The sequence below is a fragment of the Mesitornis unicolor genome, unplaced genomic scaffold (assembly GCF_000695765.1).
Source record: "Mesitornis unicolor isolate BGI_N332 unplaced genomic scaffold, ASM69576v1 scaffold52388, whole genome shotgun sequence".
Classification (NCBI taxonomy): domain Eukaryota; kingdom Metazoa; phylum Chordata; class Aves; order Mesitornithiformes; family Mesitornithidae; genus Mesitornis; species Mesitornis unicolor.
In genome coordinates this window covers 929-23,580 of record NW_010200820.1, presented here as the reverse complement: position 1 = coordinate 23,580, position 22,652 = coordinate 929, and the positions used below count along the sequence as shown (strand labels likewise).

Genomic DNA, 22,652 nt, shown 5'->3' with positions numbered 1-22,652 from the left:
GAGACTGTGTCAAAGGCTTTACTGAAGCCTAACCCCAGTTGTCTCAGAACTTGCTGCAGGCTGCCACCCTTCCCACCAAGGAATAGCTGGCATGTTTCTTCTACAAAGTCCTAAAAATATGCTGGTTTGGCTTGAAAGCCAAAGCGATTTTGGACTGAAAGAGCTCACCATCACTAAATGCTCTCAGACCATCCTCATCCTGGAAGGGGGGGCTCAGCACTTTGAAGAGTCACAAAACTACTTGCAAATTTCCAACTTTTTCTTAGACAGTTCTTACTCATTTATCCTCTTTCTCCTCAGTGGTGGTGGTTTTTCCTATTATCCATTTGTAGGGCTCAATCATACTCCTCCTCATATTAACACACTCCCTTCTCTACATCTGTTCCACAACTCAGTAATCATTTCTCATGACACATAACCAGACCTGTGCAGTGTTACCCACCCTGAATGTCAGTAAAATGTTGTACAGAGTCATTTTCTTTCTTACTGGAAAAGCTCCAGCTTGGACTGAATTTAATTTGCCCTTTTTTTGTCCTGGTTGGACCACACTGGTGATGCAGAACCATTTGTTATCTCCTCATTATGGGCTTTGGTACTGCAAGTGCAGCATTAATCCTCCAGATCAACACTTCTTCCTGTACAACATTCTGACCCCATGCCTTTGATGTAGTGGCACATGGGATGCAGTTAATGATACAGTGACAGATTAAACATCTAAACTCTTCCATTTGCTGTAACTCTTTGATATGCAATCAGCTGCCTTTTAAAAAAAAAAAAGAAGATTCTTTTCAGCTGCTTTGATTTACCTGGAATAAGAATAGTGACTGCTGCTTGGACTGCTCGGCGAATGATGTTGTCCATTGCAAACATCCAGTGGGGCCTTATTAAATGATTTCTTAATACTTTGTTCACCTATAAATAAATAAAAAACAACAAGTAAAAGTAGCAGCAAATAACATTTGCTTACACCTTAGGAAAGAGAATCTTGGTTTTTGATAGTCAGATGAAGCTTTATAAAGTAACAGCTACATGAGTCCCTAAAACCCTCCCACCTTTGAAAGTCTACACAACAGATGTGACCATTTTAGGCTTTCATACCATACCTAGACAGTGTCACTGAAGCCCCTCTGCAGTACAAGGAAAGGTAGAACAGGAAATAAACGTGAGGTCCAGAACATGAGAGCTTGCAGCAAGTGCACGGGCAGCCCTTCAAGCACCACCCTTGGCTTCAAGGCCTACCTGGGAGTGCCCACCTGAAGCACTGAGGCTCCAACAGATCAGGGCTCTGTGTCGAGCCCTGTGTGCCTCTCTGAAGTGCTTGTCTAATGCCTCCTCCTAGAGCAAGGGAACATCCAGCACTGGTGATCCATGGGTCACCAGGCAAAACCTGACCTTCAAACACCTTTAGTCCTTTCTTAGGCTTCCATATGATCAGTCACCAGGGCTTTGTCTCCTTCATGCTGCCCACGTCCTCCCACCTTCCCCAGCAAGTACAGGAGTTTCTGAGGAACTGGGGCAGAGAATGGCTGTTGGGTATGCACAGGGTAAGAAGAGAAGGAATGAGGAAGAGTGGAGGAGCCGACCAGGAAGAATCTCTCTCCCCTGTGGTAGGCAAAGGACTCACTGCATCCTGAAATCCAAACAGCACCAGATGAATCTGGTTGATGGAAGTGCTGTCAAAGTCCAAATCCATTTTCAGCTTGGATATGGTAGAAGCCATCACTCTCTGCTCTGGAGAGCGTATGAAGTCCCTTAAAATCCCAATAATTTGCTTGATGTGGGCCACTGAAAGTTGCAGTTCTTCAGAGCTCTGGAGCAAAGATAATGAAGGTATATCAAGTAAATCCTAGAGTCATTAAACATCTAATTAGTAGTATTAGTATTTTTAGGGTTACAATTTATAGCTTTACCCATGTATATTTCACACCAATGCACAGAAATCACAGAACTTCTGTTTCTGCAAAGCCTTTATTTTCTCCCTTTTTCTAACTAAAATTTTTAATACTAATTCCTATTAAAAAAAAAATAAATGAAGTCTACTGCTGCTGCAGCTGTCACAGACTGAAGAGGGTCCAGATAATATCTACACATTTGTGCTGTGTACTGCAGAGGGCAGCTCTCCTCCATGAAAACAGCAGAATGAGTTGCTAAGAGAGCCAAATTTTTCAGATGCTGTCCTTTCAATAAGTTGAATCTGTACATACATCTTATTATGCATACATTGATTTCCTTAGGCAAAAAAATGTTTATATATGCATTTATCACAGGTCAGAAAGAGGTCTAAGATTACCCAGTGATAGGACTCAAGTGTTCATTCAATGATTTGCAGCCCACAACCCCTACAGTTAAAGCCATCCAAGTGCCTGTAAGAACAACAACCTGCATAATTCAAAGAAAGGGGAGAAGTATTACAGAAATTATGGAAAAGAGATGATCACAGCAGTGCTGCAAAACAGCTGGAGACTGGCAGGACTTGCTGTTACTAAATAATCCTTCTTTATCCTGGAAAATATTTAGAGCCTTGGTTATTTCTGAGATCTCTCATATGAATTTTAGTCCTCCATGACGCTGTAAGCTGTTTTGCAGTTTAAGCTCAGAGCAGAAGTTTACCCCAATTGCTCCCCCGGCCTGAGCTTATGCCCCTTTCTCTTGGACCTGTAAAGCTTTACAGGAGCCGTCAGAGTCCAAGGCAAGCTGGTCTGCACCGTGAGGAGGTTTACAGTGACTCACAGGGGCAAGGCAAAACCCTGCACTGTGTGGAGCTGGCTTCCCACGCCAGGCTGGGCTGGAGCTGCCCCAGGAGCAGCAAGGCCCCCAGCAGCGGTGCTGCAAGTGCCTTTGCACTGGGGATGTCACAGCAAGAGGCAGCAGGCTCCCCTTGATGGGAATGCAGTGCAGGCGAGAAACTGTAGCTTTGATAAGAACAGATAACGTCAGTGGCACATGAAGAAGAACAGGCTAAGCAATCAACTCTTACTGGTGTGTGCCATTGCTTGGCTATGGGTGAACTGAAAATAGGATTTTTTTCTTGATCCTCTTTACAGTCACCGAACCTTCCCGCTCAACCCTTCCTTCTACAGAAAGTCTACCACAGCTCTTTTAAGATTCAGGTACTGTGTTCTTGGCACCTAGTTCACATGTGTTTTGAATTAAAAATTGTTAATCAGTTCTCTGTGCTTAAAGCAAGTAATACCTATTACTACCTGATGGTCCATTTCCACGTCCTTAAAAGCCAAAACAAAACACAGCATCAAAACCACCCAACTCACCAACCTGAGTTCCCGAACCCCACATCCAATGGCCCAAACCTCCCCCTCCAAAAAAAATGAAGAGCCCAGAAGCAGGCAAAAGTTGGAGTTTGCTATCCATTCAGACAACAGCAAATAGCTCACACAGTTATAGGTCTCAGAGATTAAAGATACTCAGAAGGAACAATCCAAGCACCTTTGTTTATTAGTTTGCAGAGAAGAAATGATACTACCTAGCTTATCATTTTCCTTTTGAGATGGGGAAAAGGAGAGCTGAAGTGAAATTACCTGTGCAAGGCAGTCCTGCAAATTGGAAGCAACTTTATTCTGCTCTTCCTTAAGGATTTTATACAGGATCGCTCGGCGCTCACTGTCCTTCCGCAGCAGAAACAGACCAGAGTCCTTGTCCTCAATGGAAGGAGAGGCGCTCCTGTCCTCCGAGGCCGAGCCCTCATCAGGCACGCTGCGACAGCCACGTGCGCAAGAGACCTCAGCATTAGCAATGCAGCAGCACCGTCAGAAGAGAGCAGGGGTACTTCAGAGGTTAAAAAGTGAGTTAAAACTGCAGCAGTGCACTGATCTGGCTGTTAAATGCTAATTCTGAGACAGAAGACCGCTCAGATCCTCAGCTGACATAAACCTCCCTGAAGCCGAAAGCGCAAGGCTGATTTAATCCCCCTGAGAAGCTGGCATCAATGTCAGCCAGCACTGCTTCAGTTCTGGGGACGAAAGCTGAAAACCCTGGACTGAGATAACTATTCATTTCTGGCCCATACTGCCCATGGCAGGGGGTTGGAACTCGATGATCTTGAAGGTCCCTTCCAACCCAAATCATTCTATGATTCTACATAACATACTCATTTGAAAGTACTGCTTTGTGCTCTCTGATCAGCAGAACTGTCTTTCTGGTGCCCCTTTCCTGCATTTCTTTTTCATGGGAGGGTCAGCTCTTCTGCTAACTCCTGAATCCATATCCACTCAGTCAATAGGACAACTGACATCTATTCACTGGAAAGGGAAAAGTATATAAATCCATGGAAACCTTAAGGTGAAAGAATCATTCTTCCTTAATTAAATGTAGACAACATTTAAATAGTAACTTGCCTATACAGCTTGCTTGCTGTTTAACACACCTGCTTATCTAGTTAATATGTGAAAAATTGCCCTCAGATAAAATATAATGTGAATTAAATCCAGATAATCCCACATAGGTGTGCAGCAAAAAGCAAATGCTTTACCTTAGTAAATGGGAAATGGGATGCTTTGTCTGAATCTCTGAAATGGATCTCTTTGGCCTTTCGAAAAACATCTCATGTTGGACATCAGAGTCAGGCGAAACAGAGCCATGCTCACTGCTGCTGCTGCCAGCCTGCTCTCCATGAATTGGCAGTGGGAGGGACATATTCCGATTGTAATCTGTGAACAGACATCGTAAAACATGTAACGGAACTAGGCAGAAAGGGGCAATGTGCTTAAACAGCTGCGATCACCGTCAGTGATATCAAGAACTCATTTTACAAAATGGCTGGGGGACAGGTAACCTTGGTGCTAGAAAGCAGCGATACAATTCAAAATCATTATATGCATAAGCAATAAAAGGTGTGAACGAGCTAACTGCTGACCCCACAGACAGCAGAGCAGCTACATGCTCATATGAAATGCCATTTTGTCACCCTCTCTTGCACACACACACCCCCCCCCCTTGGTGCGGATCTCACAAAGTGGTGCCACTGGATGTACAGCTGTTTAAAGAGCCTGAATCAAACAATGGGTTACCATCAGCTGCTCCAGCACAGCCACAGCTCTCAGCAGAGAGCACTTTGCTACGTGCCCTCCTCACCTCTGCCCAACCGTGTTAATGGGCAGGTATTTGCTCCCTCTCTAACACCCAGTCTGCCTCACTCAAATGTCCCCTTGCCCTCAATAAGGGTTCATTTTCTCTTAGGACTAATCTGAAGAAAATGTCTTATCCCTTTCCAATTCATCCTGAAAGTAAGATGAAATTAAAAAATAACAGATCTTGAGAGCGCTATAATCCTGTCAGTTTGCAGCTGTGTGATAGGAAAGGTAAGGAAGAAGTTCTGTCACATCAGAGTGCACACATCCATGAAGCTAAAATATCACAACAATTTTTGATGCTTGTCACTACAAATTGTGTGGAGGTGGGGGAGGAAGAGAGCAAGAAGTTAGAAGTTGTTCAGAGAGCTCTGACATACTCCATGGCACCTGGCTGACGTTCAGATGGCTGGGGTCAAACAGCCACAGAAATGAAACAACATCTGTCACCTTGCAAGGACTGGTTCAAGGCCTCTCAGCTGTACTGAAGATTGAAAGTTTTTCTCCCAAGTGTTAAGTGCTGAGATTTGCTCTGGGCTGCTTTTATTATTGGAAAGAAAAAAGGGGTAGAGATGGGGTGGAAAGGTAGGGACAAAGCTGAGGAAATTTGTGGTGAGGGAAATGGTAGAGGGAGGAGACAGGGTAAACTGCTGCAGCTGAGACTGCGGCAGCTGCTGGGCCAGGACCTGCCTTACACCCCCAAACTCCCCTTGGAGATGGCTGCGGCAGCCAGCACAGCTTTGCCCAGCTCTGGCACAGTGCAGCACACATTCGGCTGCAGCCATGGTGCCTTTCCCTCACCCAACAAACAGTTTCCATAACATTTGCCCGCTCTGCTCATGTCCATGGCCAGCACTGAGCTTGCTTCTCGCTGCAGCTCAGTGCTAATCCTGCAGCACCAGATTCTCAGGGCATTTGAAGGAGCTCCATAACCATCAATGAGCAGGAGAAGAGAAGAAAGGAGAAAGGCAGGAGGAGGAAGGGGGTGCAAAAGGCTGCACCTCCCCTGATATTTGACAAAGAGCCTGCCAATAGCTCCTGACTGCCATTGCCCTGGCTGAGCAGTGAGAGCTCTCCCATTACCCGGTGCAACTGCAAGGAGTGCAGTTCTCAATTGCCCCTCAGGAGAAGAGCTGATGCCCATTTCCTTGCTGAAACCAATTCTGCTAGATGTTATAAATTCTTTGCGAGTTTTTCCCCTTAGAATTCCATTCCTTCAAATGTTCCTTGCTGAGGGGGGAAAAGCTCAAAAGGGGAAGCAGTTCTGTTTGTACTAGGAGTGTGTGCATGTGTGTGTGGAGATGGGAAAGAAGCAGGAAGACGAATGGCTTTGCCTGTTTTTAAATGGATAGTTCCTTCAAACACTAATGATTTATTTGACAGGTCCATATTAAGGTCTATTATCTTATCACTGAACATGTGGCTGATATATTGGGGAGAGGAGGAACATGCTAGGCAGATGAAACAAAACAACCCACTGAACAGCTACTTCAGCACCTATGTGTCAAATTTCTATGCTAGATATCAAGTTTGAAAATGCTGACCCATGTAGACCCAAACACCTAATAGCCCAACATTTTCAGGTGCCAAACACCTACTCCAGAAAACTCAGATTGCTGAAGTGTATATAATTGTGAAACTAACATTTAGAATTGCTTTGGAAAGTCTTCACCAAATGTCATTTTCCTAATTTGAATTTATTATAACTTACTGTTCAGGAGACATTTATTTCTGGGGAGAGGAAAATGGGATTGGGAGGTTTCAGCAAGTAAAACACAAAATAAGCAAGACACCATATTTTGTGGGAATTGTTAAATTTAAATATGTCTAATTACAAATCACAGGCACTTTCAACAGTTGAGTTCCTGCTGCTTTCCTGGCACAAGAATTGTCCTTTGTAGAAGCGAGTGCTTAACGATTCTAATCTTTTATGTAACACTTAATGACGATGTTGACTTGGACTTGGCTGATAATTCCTTACCTGACGGCTTGAATGCAATTCTGCTTTTCTTGCCCTTGTTTACTTGTTTCAGGAAGGAATCTCTGAGCAAATCAGCTGCTGTAATGCGTTTACTAGGATCAGGTTCAAAACAGAGCAAAATAAAGGCCCTTGTTTCAGCAGACAGCGATTCTGGAATTTCAGGATGAATCTTAAACATCCCAACCTGCAAGTAAAACACAAACACAAGTTATTTTTACTAAACAACTGCAAGGGGACCATGGGCCAATGCTTTCTTATAGTATGATCTCACAGAATCACACAGAATAATAGGAGTTGGAAGGCATCTCTAAAGATCATCCAGTCCAATCCCCCTGCCAGAGCAGGATCGCCTAGACCAGGTCACACAGGAACGTGTCCAGGCGGGTTTTGAATGTCTCCAGAGAAGGAGACTCCACAACCTCTCTGGGCAGCCTGGTCCAGTGCTCTGTCACCCTCACAGTAAAAGAGTTTTTCCTCATGTTCAGATTGAACCTCCTATGTTCCAGCTTGCACCCATTGCCCCTTGTCCTGTCATTGGACATCAGAGAGAAGACCCTGGCTCCTTCCTCCTGACAGTCGCCCTTTACAAACTGATAAACATAAATGAGGTCGCCCCTCAGTCTCCTCTTCTCCAAGCTAAAGAGACCCAGCTCCCTCAGCCACTCCTCATAAGGGAGATGCTCCACTCCCTCGATCATCCTTGTGGCTCTGCGCTGGACTCTTTCAAGCAATTCCCTGTCCTTCTTGAACTGAGGGGCCCAGAACTGGACACAATATTCCAGATGCGGTCTCACCAGGGCAGAGTAGAGGGGAAGGAGAACCTCTCTCGACCTACTGACCACCCCCCTTCTGATACACCCCAGGATGCCATTGGCCTTCTTAGCCGCAAGGACACATTGCTGGCTCATGGTCATCCTGCTGTCCACCAACACCCCCAGGTCCTTTTCTGCCGCAGCTTTCCAGCCACTCGTCCCCAAGCCTGTAGTGCTGCACGGGGTTATTGCGACTGAAATGCAGGACTCACTCTCACAGAAAAGGAGCGATCCAGGTACCCACACAAAGCAGTGAAGTGACAACAAGATTCTAATCCTGTTTTACCTCACTGCAAACATGGCATGAATGTCCATGTGGCATTACACAAATGTCAAGGTATGGCTGTATCCAACCAAGTGCCTGCATGCAATCTTGGGATCTGAACATTATCCACACCAAGTGCTTCAAATGCTGCCTCTCCTACCAGCCACAAATCCCCCCAGTCACTGCATATGCTTCCCATCGCCCCTGCCCAGTAGTGTGTCTCTCAGTTGCTGACTCCTATAGCACATTCGTGCCCAGGAACAGGAATAACTTCTTCCTCTAGCGCCGACTGCCTGGGGTCTGCACCTGTTCTGCTCCTGCTGCTGCCAAATTTCCTTGTACGAACCCTCACATTGACCTTGCCAGACCTTGTCAGCACCCCCAGCACTCAGGCCAGATGTCTTTCTTAGCCTTTCGGTGTTATTTAACTGAAAATCATATGATGTTCAAAGGTTTAACAAGACCCCCCACTCTTTTTTTAAGTAGCGACAAAAAATGTTTCTACAGGTTGCTCTCTAGTGATTTTTCTAGCTCCTTCACTGCCTTTTTATTCTCTAATGCCAATCTGGCATAAGTGTTTGGAAGTGAGAGCTGTGTAACACGTGTGCACTGTGTGGCATGTATCTGGCAAGGTTATGGCTTGTAGTCTCAGCATCTTCACATAAAACAGGCTCTGGAGAACAAGCAGTGGCCACAAGGGAGAGAGTAGCCCAGCAGTTAAACAAGTGCCAGCTGCTTGCTAAAATGAAGAGCTGTTTAAATAATCTCATTATACAGCTGCATTATCACACTGTGGCACCATTAGGCACTCACAATAGTGGTTCAGCTTCAGTGCAAGCTGACAAAAAAATGCTGTGCCTTTGTGCTTCTGTTTGAATGACAGTGCAGGATATAAAATGCTAATACTGCATTAAGGCCTTCCTAACCATGACTCCAGGCACATTCAAAACTCCGTATTTCCTGCATGTAACGTTTTTAATATATGCAACTTGCTAACCTCTACAATTAAATGGATGTATTTAATAAACAAATTGAATAAATAAATAAATAGACATTATGTCCTGTTGGCAGGATACGACATCTATGCATTTACCTTGTCTTATGGAGCATCTTTATCTGATCTATAAAACCTCATGCGCGTTTTGGACAGTGCTTTATAAATGGAGTATATAGTTTCACCCCTTCAAAACGTCAGCCTGGCAAATCCTTTGCTATGGAGCAGAGAGAGGACAGCCACCTGCTTGCTGTGCTTTGACAACTCCTCTGTCTCCGTGGTCAGCCCACTCCAACTTGTGCCCTCTGGGGACAGAGCCAGCTTCAGCTGGGGCAGCAGCACAAGCTGACTGCGCTCCGCTGCCTGGTTATGCCCTCACGCACTAAACAAAACCCAGGACAGTCCAAACAGGGACCAGGAAATTTGAATACATGTCTCTGATCTTATCTTAATCTCTGTGTCTCAAGGGGAGTAAGTTTTGTCACAAGCATCCATCCAGAAACTCTGTGGCAATGTTAGTTTACCCTGTCTCCATTGAATCTCATTTGTTTGCACTCCTTTCACACAGAACAAGATGCACACATACAACGCTCATAGATGAAATACAACATACACTGAGAGAGGAATTATTTCCAGGTCTCGGTTCACTCTAGCTCCTTTTCTCTACTTTGTCCAACTCTTTGGTCATTTGTGACTTCTATACTGACTGCACAGCCAAACTTAGACCTTCCCTCTCCTCATCTGCCCTATGCACGACAGAGTGTGCACATGTGGAGGTGAGGACCTCAAAAGTTCAACATCCCAAGCTTTTGAGTCTTCTGTTGTTTTAACATGCCTGCCCAGTCAGCCTGCTTCATTCCTGCCTTCACACCTAGCATCTGGCTTGCTTACTTTTATTGCATGTCAAAAAGAAACCTCAATTTGCAGTTTATGGTGCCCAGCAAGAAACAGTTCCAAGCAGGTCCCAGCAGAGCTAAGAAACAGAAAACAAAACCAAATGCTTGACTGCAGCACATTAACCCAATCTGCAGTAACAGTGCTAAAGACTCTGCTAAGTCCTTGAAGAAAGAAGGGCAAGAAATGTATTTTTTAGAATGCCAATTCTGATACTTCAGAACACAGCTGTGTGGCCTGGAAGTGCTTATAGGCAGGACACAGGGACATGTACAACCCTGCCAGACCTCACCTCGCGAGCCTGTGCAGAGCTCATCGAACACTCAGAACCGAACCAGCGCTTCCTGACAGTTCAATAAACTGTGCTGAAAATATGACGTGTTACTCACTGAACAGTTCAGCTATGTGCCAGATAGGTAAGAAGAAAAGGCATCTGCTGACAGAATCACATTTGACATACAGCAATGTAGAAAAAACTCTTTCCGTGGCTCACTCCAGAAAGCTTTAGTGAACCAAACCATGTTCACGCAGGCAGCTTCCTCTGAGGTAGCGTCACAAGCTGACAGTGCCAAGGTGACATATTATACTGCTGCAATAACTACATCAAAACCCATAACCATCCCTTTCTTTGCCTTTTAGCTGTGGTGCATGGGAGAACTCACAGGCCTAGTATGATGCGTGGCGCTATGTGCCATGCTGAATTGCAGCCCAGCTTACTATACTTACTGATAAAGATCTGATTTTGCTACCATGGTTCCATTATTAATTACACTAATGCTCATATGGCGACTTTCAACAACTTATACAAAAGAATTAACAATACTGATAATTTAAAGCAGTTTGCTGGGTTATGGATGGGATATTTTTCCCATTATAAGAATGAGGACTCTAAAGCATACATGAAAACTTAAGTACTCCACTAAAGGTCAACTGCAAGCCAGTGGAAGGACCGAAAATTTTCAGTTTACACTACCAGTTTACTTTAGTTAACACTAAAAGAAACAAAGTACTAGAGGCAACAGTTTACCAAGGAGGTAGCTTTGATCTAAAGAACTTAGAATGTAAAATACTGAGTATTTTACTCCATCAGCAGGTACCAGAAATCCTAGAAAAGTAGCCCCCTGCCCCCTCCCACCTCCCATGTTTGGGAGACAGGGCCTTTGAAAGACAAGGCAAACAGATACTCTTGGAGGGGGGCTTATAAACAAAATACTTAAAGGAGGAGAAATAACTTGGTTGTCATTACTGGAGAGCCTGGTTGCCAAGAAGGTAATCATAAACCAAGAGAAGGAGATGATAGAAGTAAAAGGTAGAGAATACTAGTTTTCATAAGTCTTGACTTCTTTTTCAGGTTGCTGCTCTGAGTCATGACCTATTTCCAGCACAAAAATAAATTATTCCCCCCTAGAGCAATACAGCTTAGAGCAGAGAAGGGTCATTCAGCGAGAGGTAAGAACGCAGGCCAGACTGTGGCTTTGTACAAAACAACAAAAGGTTACTACCGATTAAATTAATATTAAAAAATTAAGTTAGTATTTGAAAATTCATAAACTCTACAGCAAAAAAGCTGTACTTACTTTAAACATTGCTGCTTGAGGCTCCCCTAGTTCATGAAATGGAGGTTTGCCTGTTGCCATTTCAATAATGGTACAACCCAGTGACCAGATATCGGCTGGGGCACCGTATCCTCGTGGTCCTTTATCGATGATTTCTGGAGCCATGTACTGCAAGGTTCCTAGGCAGGACAAAAAGAACAGTCAAGCGTTATAGTCTTCACCCTCATTAAAGAGAATTAACACATCACTAAGCAAGCCAAATATTGTCAGGTGCAACCTGTATAGCCAAAATATCTGATTTCCCATATCAGCACTGAAAACTGGACAGAAACTTAAGTTTTAAAGTCTTTTCTACAAACTATCTTTTTTCCCCTCCCTTTCTAATACAAAGCTTCAAACTGCTGAAAGTATATTCACCACATAATCCAATTTATTCCTCAGATGTAAAATTTTACTTAAAAAAATCTGCAGACACTAAATTGTACAGACTACACATGTAAGAGGTGAAGAAAACCTGCAAAGTGACAGAAAGCTTTCATCAGAATAATTTTTCATATGTTTGCCCCTATAATGAGAACACTAGTGACAGGGGATTTCAGAAAGTTAGTTTGAAAAGAAGGTATTTTTGTAAATATAAGATAATAAAGATAGGAACATTTAAAAATTTAAATCTCAAGTTTTACACACACACAAAAAATTAAAATTGTAATTAAGGTAAATCAATTACACAATAACTAAAAAAATAAGGGAACCCATCATAAATTGCAGTTCCAGATTGGATGTGCTTGGCATTTCTGATATCTATTAGACAAAAAAAAATAAAAATAATAAAAATCTACTGAAACCTCTAAAGCCAGACATGTGGGCAAAATAAGATCCTGCCCAAGCCTATAGTTGACTCTTAACAGACAAACCTGAATATCCCTAAAGTCAGCCCATAGACAATCTGACTGTATTACTAGTTCTAATTCTGATAAACAAAAAGAACAGTAAAAATGAAGGTCAATTTGGAATTGGTGATATTCAATCGTATACTAACACAGCACACAAGAGGACTTTACAGGAAGAAAGTCCACACCAACAACAGAAACCTATAAATGTTCAGAGTGTTTCAAATGCTGCAGTACTTTCTCCACATGAATTCCTCTACCAGCTCTGTTATGACATCTTTAAATTAAATTATTTTTCTTCTTAACAATGCAATAAAATTACACTGTAGTAAAGATGTGAACTATGAAGTAAAGGACATCTGGTGAAGATAAAAGGGATTGGATATTACTGTATTCATTAAATGTGACTGCAGTAGAATGAAAGTTCAAGCCACAGCTTTGCCCTCGGGCTGTGTGTGTCTTGAATGGAGCCATATAATGTTTAAACCGCCAGAAGTCCCATTCTTCAAATCATGCGATTGCATCGCGTTACGCCTAAAACCCACAGTTTATGTACCGAGTTAAGGAACAAAACAAATTGCAGGAGAGCTTTTAAGACCCTCTGGGCTATAGCTACCTTCTTACTGATTTCAAATCCAAAATGAGAACCTAAGTAAAATATTTATCCTCATGGTAAATTACATGTCTGAGGACAAACAGGGCTGCAAATGTGCAAGAGAACAAAGAAGAAAGGCACAAGGAAAGATCTACCTCCTTTTATTACAATATGGTGACTTTTCCTCAGATACCATTTCTCCACATGATATCTCTTAGAACAACCAGTTGCTAAAAAGCCACTAAGGAGTACATAAAAACAGGCCTTATTTCCCTCTAGTATCTGCTCCAGCCATAATAGCAACCAGCCACATAGTGGCTTCGTGGGCCAAAATTAAATTTTGGACTATGACTTTTAATAGCCACAAAAGGGTCTTCCTTCATGACTTCAACTTTCACCTTATGGAACCCCCTTATATACTTGAAGTTTTCAGAATATCCTGTAGAAATGAGCAGCACAGTATAGCTATGCATCACACCGTGTGGTAGTGCATCTCTCTCCCATGTAGTGTAACTGCACTGAATCAGCCTAACAAAAATGGCAAGGTCAAGCATTGCAGGCAACACCTGAAAATATTCTTTTCCAGACACCACAAGAGACCTGTACATATTTGAGAATTATCCATCCTGTTGCATAAGCAAGTTGATTCCTGAGAAAATTATTTGTTGAATAATTTGGGAAAAAATGGTGAACTCCTTACAGGAATGCTTCAGAAGCCAGCATTTAACCAGCTCTGTTCAGTCATACTGTCATTTATGTATCTATCTTTTGTAGCATCTATAAACTGAAGAGACTGCTTCTTGTAGCTCTTCATTCTTAACAAAACATTCAAATGCTGCATTTATGATTCCAAACTGAACAAATAATATTTTTTTTTAATTCTCTTTAAAGGACTTCCAACTTAATTTGATTATAACCAAAATCTTTATGGCTTTGCAGGAAATAGATTGGTTTCAAATGCCTGCACCGGATGAGATGTTGAACTCACAAGGTATTGATGCAGACATCATACACTGTGTTCAGATCATCAGGTAAAATAGGCCTAATGTCCAATTCACAAGCTTTGCTAACAGTGAGAAAACAAAGCTTAACCTTTGTAAGAAAGCTGGAGGAACTGCAGACTTATCACCAGACAGGTAATGGGAAGCCTTGATTATTGCTTAAATGGAAGTTGCTGTCCTCTGTCTTCCACACACGATTGATAGCTGTGTCTGAGCACCATTTATTTAAACTGCAGACCAGTATGAGGCTTGTGATTTGTGCTATCAGCCTATGCATATGGCCATATCACAAATGAAAACATCATGTTACCTGTATCTCTACCGATAGAAGAAATGAGTAATTATGGGACTATATATTCATTTTTCAATGTAGAATTGCCACTGTTGCTCAGCAAATTTTGTTTTCCATGAATATTGCAAGTATTTACTATCTTGTTTTTTATGAAAGCTTTTCTCTAACATACCAGCTTAGTATTTCCATGTAAACTGTTCTTTCTACTGCTGATAACACCAAGTTAGCCAATTGATTGGGTTTTATAATTAATGCCCCAAACCTGAAAGTATTTATAAGTTTGTGTTTGGTTGTCTGCACTTTTAGACATACTTAAGTAAGTGTCCATGTATGAGTTACTGATACCAAGATTCCTAAATAAAAAAGTTGCTATATTCAAGTGATTTTGGATGTAACCACAACAAATCATTTGCTACTTAGTGAAAAACACTTAGAAGAAAAACTATTACCTCATCACACTCAAGAAGTTTAAAAAAAAGAGTAAAATGGAAGGAAATTTCATTTTAAGAAAAAAGAAAGCAAGCCTATGCTTATGGTGATCACACTCCCATTCACTCTTCCCTGAAAATCGAGACCTAATTGTGTTTTTATTGCAAATCCAAAGAGCCTGTTGGCTCTAACTCTAAATCTATCATCAAAACTCTTAAAAACTCTGCTAAATTTGTCTTACCTGTAAATGTTTCAGTACAGGGATTGATTCCTGCCAGTCGTTTGGAAGTACCAAAATCAGATATCTTTACCACACCACTGTAGGTGTTCACCAAAACATTATCCCCCTGTGGTTTGGATGAGAGAGAGGAAGAGGGGAGGGGAGACAGATGAGTACAGATTTCAAATCCCAATCTCAATATTCCTTCAAGTTTGCAATTATCTTTGTAATATAACTTTCTACAAAGGAGTTTTCCAGGAGCGACATGGAGAAGGGGTTGTTTTATTCTTTCCTTTTTTTTTAAGGTTCCATGAAATCCTATTAAAAATTCTACTTCAGGTTAGAGTAAAACTAACTGAAGTAAGAAAGATAAAAAGCAAATAACATAAGACACTCTAAAGGAAAATTTACCTTTATATCTCTGTGTACAATCTGGTTCTCATGGAGATACTTAAGGCCTTCCAGAATCTGCTTGGTATAAAATTTAATTGTAGGTTCTTTCATTGGGCCCCACTTAGATCTTAGGAGAGCTGAGAGGCTGCCTATAAGAGTTAAGAAGAAACTGTATCAAGATAGCAAAATCCCCAAATTAACATGAAACATTTAAGTCTAGATTAAGCCTTTCCTCAATATCCTAAATCAAGAGAAATGCAGTATCTATAATTATGCCAAATTCTTCATAGATCTGTCAAAGCAAATAATTTGCTGCTACTCTTGGCTGGTTATTTCTTTCTTGCGAGCTCAGCTTCCACATCCGTGACAGGAATAAACATTACAACAGGGCTGGATGCATCTCCCTCACTTCAGTCTAGCAACTGTTGAGACCAAGGCTGGCAGCCATTTAGCTCTTAATGAAATCAAGACCAAAGGTAACACTGTATGATGCTATACACTACATTTCATGAGCCATGTGCATGGGCAAAGAGCAGCTGATTTACTTGAGACGGGGAGGGGAGAAGAAAAAAAGGAAAGAATCTTTTCCTTGCAAATATGGGATTAACTTCTGGAAATTGTCAGACACAGAAGGAAGAAAGCCCTGAAAGAAACCGTGTAATGCATGTTCAGAGTAGCACATAGGTCGTCCGTGCTTCCACTACTTGCAATGAATCTAACCTGCTTTTAAGTAACACAAATATTTTAATCATGAAGCAAAATAAAGACAGCTTTGCTTTTACTGCTCACAATAAACTAAGTGCAGTGGGTCTACTTAATGCCAGACAAATTCAGCTAAAGGGATTTTCAGTCCACACCAACAGTTTTCCAAAGTGAAGTTTCCTCAAAGAATCTTGCATAACCTGAACAGCAGGTTCCTTTTTAAGACTGGCTGCAGAGTTTAAAATATCTGAATTTGTTAAATAATATCTTGACATTAGCAACTAAACACAGCAAACTATTGTGCTTATATGAACAGGAAAAAAAAGGGTATGTAAACAAAATCAGCTGATACTTTAAACAACTGCAGAAAACAAGTGAAAGTGTTGGTATAAACTCATCACATCTGCTCATATCATACATGCCAGAGTGACTCAACTTTCAGGTGAGAAGGTTTCAGAAATTCAAAAATTAAATATGAATGCCCCAGATGTATTTAATTATACTTTCAGTGTTTGTGTCTGGACCTTCCCTAGAAAACTTGAACATTTTTTCCCTGTTTTTATTTTGCAAATTATATTCATACAAGAATTTAACACTTCTTCTGACACATACTTAATGCTGAAGAGCAAATAGCAAAAGGGAGATTGAAATACAACCCAGAGAGGATACAGAGGTACTTGACATCTTAAAATGTAGAGAAGGCTAGAGGAGCAAAACTGGAAATTATGAGCAAGAGAAGCATATAATGTCTATCTCTAATCTACCTAGGAAACAGCAATGCTTTGTATATAGCAGTTACAAAATAATACTTAATAGCTCAGTTAGCATTACTGCTCAACAGAAACTTATCCTAAAAGCTCCAGTCATCATTCAGATGCTCAGGCTAAATGGACTATACAGCTCTAACTCCACTATTTTATAACACATGAGTATTTCACACCAAATACTTGTAATGACTTTTCTCTAGGTTTATAATTATTACAGAAGGAGAAGGTACAGGGACCTGTACACTTCAAGCCTATTCTTTATGTCAGGAGAATGCCACCTGCAGCTAACGTCTCAACAGGAAAGCCATACAGAGTGCACAAAGATATTTTCACGAAGTTTAAAGTCCCCATTGCTTCTGATTCCTTTGAGAGACTAAACTGAGAATGATACAAACCTCCTGGCACCTGCTCCATAAAAATCTTAATATATCCATCTTCTGAAACAGATCCAAGATACTGGACAATGTTCCGATGCTTTAAATATTTATGCAGTGCTATCTCTTCATGAAGAGGTTGAGAATATCTATTAAAAATAAAATAAAACAAACAAATGGAGGACTATCTCATGATGCATGAAAAGGTTAAATGCTAGTTTGCAAACAGAATGGATTTTAGGGATATTAATTGAATTCCCAGCAAACACCTTGTCCATGGCCTTCAAAATGCAGTGTGACTGGCTGACTATTCAGAAAAAGTACAGAGGCAGATCTCAGAAGAACACTCAAGGAGAAACATACCCCCAAAAAATTATATTTGTCTTTCTTCTGTATCATTACATAGTACTGTCTTTGTCTCTGAAACTCCTTTTATGCTTTCCCCCCTCCCAAAAAGAATACAAATGAGATACAACTGCAACTTCAAATCCAAAATATGTCTTATTCTAGAATTTATTATATACATATAGATTATCAATTTGTGTATTATTTATGATATATATAATATCTTTTTTTAAAAGTCCTTATTCTCAAGAGGGTTGAATACTAGGAGGAAATAATAACTGAATTTTAGTATACTGGGTTTTATAAACTAACCACATAGAAACAGATGCTAAGAAGAGCAGTTTTCAGCAAACAACTGCAGTTTCATTGGCAATGGATACAGAATGAAAAACTAGGCCTTACCTGCTGTCTCTCTCAGGTATTTCTTTGATGGCTATTCGGACCTGATTGCTAAGGTCTCTTCCAGCATAAACTATTCCATAAGTACCTTTCCCTAGAACTACTTTGTCACCATTCTCATCATAATCATATTCATACTGCAAGCAGAAAAGAGAAACAAAATAGCATAGAAACTGTTATCACTGACATTTAACATTATAGAGAGTCTTAACAACAGTTATGTACCATACTGAGTTAGTGCAGCACAGAGCAGTTATTGCAGCACTACTGTAGTACCATAGGTTACCCATCAGCTTGGTGCATTACAGAACCTGTAAAATTTCCATGTTATTTCCTTTACAAAACAATCTTCCCTAACCAACTTCCAAATGCATTGTCCCAAACAAGGGACACAGCATTAAACCAAGTTCAATGAAACAGTGCTGTCAAAAGAACACATTCAGGTATCATCTCTAAGAATTGATGACAGCACCTTCAGAATATATAAATCTGTGGAACATAACCTATCATTTTGAAACCAATGGTTTAATAAAAGTTACACTCTCATTCCAGTGGGTGGACACTGTTTTAAGATCCTAAACTCTTATCTGAGCTCAGCCACAGCAAAATTCATGTCTGACTTATTCCCCTCACTATGAGCTTTTCCAAAAGGTAAAAAACCCCCACTCATCTTCTGATTAAATACCTGAAGTGGTGGTTTTCACTACTGCTGAAACCATGCTGGGTCATACTGCCAGCTGAATAAGTCACTGCTGCTTCACTGGCTTCAGTAAAGCTACACTAATTTACACCACCCTGTGGTCCTGTCCCATATGGTGAGCTTATCACTGAGCTTATCACTGAGCTCTCTGTCTACGAAGGTTAGTGAAAAGCCTATTGATGAATGATGCCTAACGGAAGTACATCTCAGACACCAAATAACCCCAAATTCCTTATGGAAGTTGGGTTAAGCAGCACCCCTTGATTCGAATCAGGGAACTGATAAAGGATATTGAAAAAGCACTTTTGCAAACACTTAAGAAATGATTTGGACGGTTTCATAGCCTCAGATATTCTCAGAAGTACACAGATCTCCCCATGTATCTTCCCAAATCCAAGAGAAAATGGGAAAACTGCAGTGTATTCTCTGTGGCTTCATATGAATTCTCTATTTTAAAAAAAGCCAAACTTCTTCTACAGTGGCCATAACTATTGACATTTCTGTCAATTACATTTTTTCTGCTTTATCCAGTAAATATCCTGTATCCTTTATCCTGTATGCTCTCTCATACAGAATGTAGTCTTGAGATCTACTACTTTGAAACGTCTTCCCAGCTCGTACTGCAGCTCAGTATTGCAATGTCCATGTGTCACTGACATACCCCCCATCTTCACCTCAGCAAAGATGGCAAGTTTCATGCTACTGTATGGAAGGTGCTAAAGAAAAACCGTCTGTCGTTTATCCTAACAGCATACTCTGCTCCGTGGAACTAAACTTGAGTTAGCACAGCTTCAGTAGTTTCATTTTCCATGTTTCAGCACTTCATGGTTCACAACATAATCCTGTTACATGATAGGCATAACTGACCCAAAACGCCATATGTAAAACTTGTCAGGTTCTTTGGTAGGAGCATATCCAGCTTTCACAGCTATCATATGACATAAAACTGTGCAGAAAAAAGACAGCAGTCACATTGCAGAATTTAAGATTGACAGCAACCCTATCTGCAACAGCCTGGTCCTAAGCCAAATCTATAATTATTATGGAGAAACCTATGTTCTCTAGTCTGGGTCCCATGTTACATGAAAATCAGTGAGATTTATATTTCAATGCCAGTTAGTAGACTGTTTAATAGACTTGTATATACTTGATGCCTCTTTACATTTCTCCTCTCCTTCCAAGAGCTACAAAGATTGAATAAATCGCTGCTGGTTGCCAGAAGTCTGAATATATGATCCACTGGATGTGCAATTCAACCATTAGGTATGAGTAAACAAGTCATAGCTGACCTTCTGTATGGACATGGTAGGGCAGAGTCTAATCTCTAGGACACCCTATTTGGGCTACAGCAGGTACTCTTAAAGTGATAGGAACTTCTTCAAAATCAATATCCAGAAGTAAATACCCTAAGGTAGAAAGTACTGCCAAACTCACTCTCCCTCCAAATCCTAGTCAGCTATAGAACTAAATTGTAGTTGCTTTCAAATAACACTGTCATCTAAAATGCACAACCCCTTGGGACAACATTCACATAAGAATTCTGACTGAAGTCGTATTTTCTTGCCCCAAACAGCACTCAGTATTTTCTTCCTCTTCCCCAAATATAAACATTTGGTTTTGCTTTCTCTGTGCTTGTCAAGCCCATCACGACCATAAAAAGCTGCATTTTCCATATTGTCTCCTCTTAAATGTAAGCTCTCAGGCTGCAGAAAGACATTAAGTGTCTTAGCTTATTTATAAGCTAAATGAATTAATCCTCCCTTTCTGTATCTCGATTTCTGTTTTCACGTCCTGACCTAGGAGAGTAAGTACAAGGTGATAATTGTGAAGACTTCAAGATATGTAGAATGATATAGCTTAAAGATTTAAAATTAATTTCTGTAGTAATTTCTCCATACATCACTGATTCATGCAGGATTGTTTCCTGCTGTGCATTCTCAAGTGATTCTTCCAATTCAGTTTTTAAAAGGCTCAAGCCACGGTGAGCTCACTTCCTCTCAGAGACTATTACACAGTTGAACAGACTGTGTTGTTTGGAGATTGTCCTGCTATTAGCTAAGTACATAAGCATGCAATGTAAAATCTGCAGCTATAGATAATACCCTGTCTTTTCCAAAGCAAAGTCCTGATCCTAGGCCAAGACCACAGATGTATGTATTAAGCTGAGCCTAATAGATGTGCATACGTTGTCCTTTTCACTTGAGAATTCTGTGGCCACCATGCACAAACTCAGTGCAAAAACTCATCTTTCCCACCATATGCAATTACATTCAATGGTACAGTAGAGAGTGCTCTACTTTCTTAATCCTCTTCTGAAGCCTCAGGCACTACAAAAGGTTCACTGTAAAGAACCTCTCTGAATCATAAGCCTAAGAGAATTGCTGGAAGGAGACGTGGTCAGAAAGATACCCAGCTCAAACAGACCACAGTAGGGTTATTACACTCATTAATTGGATTGACTGAATTTCCTTGACCACAAATGAAAGTTACAACCTACTTTTATGATGGCTTTGCAGCTTTCAAAACAAATAAACAGAAGTGCAGGATATGTACTTATTGCTACAAATCTGGTCACTTGCTATGAGGCAGTGTCTTACGAAGACGTGGATTCACCTACCTTAACCTGAGCCCCCATAAAATGTGAATAACTCCTTCCAAGTTGGTGGTTGGGGTTTTTTTTTTTAAACTCTGTACTGATTATAAAGAAAGCCCACAGCTACTCAGTTCCTCACATGAATGTTTCAGTGATAAATCAAAAGCACAATGGATTAATCTGAGCCTAAATATCTGCAAATCTCTGTGACAGAGAAAGCCTGTCAAACGAAAATTACTTGGAGTAGTAATATCAGATACCAGCTAGAAAAACTGAAGTACCTCTGCTAAATGGCTTTTTCCTAGAATTTATTTAATTTATCTTTTTTTATCCACTTAAGCCAGCTTATAACAGATGATTCTCATCTTCAGATTGTTTGCCACATAAATGCAAGAGTACGAACACCCTTCATTAGGGATTTAAGCAGTTTACAGTAGTAATAGGCTCACTTCATTAAAAATGTGGGGTTTTTTTCAAATGAATGCAATGTTCTTGTGTACAAATAGGTTTTTAAGAGTTGAAATTTAATATGCAATTAAGGAGTTTAAGTGCTATTTATGATCTTTCTAGTATACTGATATTAAAGTGCAGGGAAGACAGAGAACAAGATTCAGAGTTCTTGGATCTTATATTCTTGACGTACCTCCAATGTGTCTCCATCTATTTCTCCTTCTAGCTCCAAAGTACTGCCTACTGCATCAGACAAAATTTCTTTCACCAATCCACAGAATCTAAAAAAGCAATAAATCACACAGGATCAAATTAAGAAAATATCCTTTTGCAAGGAGATTAAACAGATTCTTCACAAGGTGGGCTTCGCTTTCAAGCTATTAAACTGACTAGCATGTTTATAGGTTTCTTTCACTATTTACTTTCTCCATATTTATCCTGTTTTAAATGAGGAAGAACATCAAATACATACTGAGAAGCCTAATTATTTATAAAATTGTTTTATTTGCTATAGCAGAACCTAATACTTGTTTGTAATTGTAGAGTAAGTAAATTGCAAGTAAAATCGTGGTAGATCAAACTCAAATATTTTTGCTGCACACTTTGGTGAAAAGTGCTTACTATGGCCTTGTCTTTACAAATGCAATTAAAGAAGTTGAGATATTAAAAAATTAAGATTGATTTTCAATGGTTTGATTCAGTAGTGTTAAATTTGTAACATCATATTGGATCATTCTCCTTCTGTGTAGTGATGAGAATTTTATTGCCTTCAGTTTAATTTAAATGTTCCTCTGGACTTTGGATGCAAGTGTGATTACTCGGTATATTTCTGAAAACCAGTTTTTGTGGTTTCTAGTCAGGCATCCAGAAAGCCAAGAATATAAAAGCAGTAACACGTTTTGAAGAACAGGGTTTT

The 22,652-nt window shown here is 40.6% G+C and overlaps 1 protein-coding gene across 1 annotated transcript; it reads right to left on the bottom strand.

The window, feature by feature from the left end:
* Positions 1–806: 806 nt before the first annotated feature.
* Positions 807–22,017, bottom strand: LOC104535687 (mitogen-activated protein kinase kinase kinase 15-like; the record flags this gene model as incomplete). The annotated part of the gene is made up of 11 exons (XM_010189850.1): positions 807–912; positions 1,625–1,810; positions 3,537–3,711; positions 4,487–4,664; positions 7,066–7,249; positions 11,608–11,765; positions 15,035–15,140; positions 15,425–15,555; positions 17,271–17,398; positions 17,997–18,130; positions 21,930–22,017. Coding segments are annotated over 11 exons (1,574 nt in total), but the record flags the coding sequence as incomplete, so codon positions are not given.
* Between the last annotated feature and the right edge of the window lie 635 nt (positions 22,018–22,652).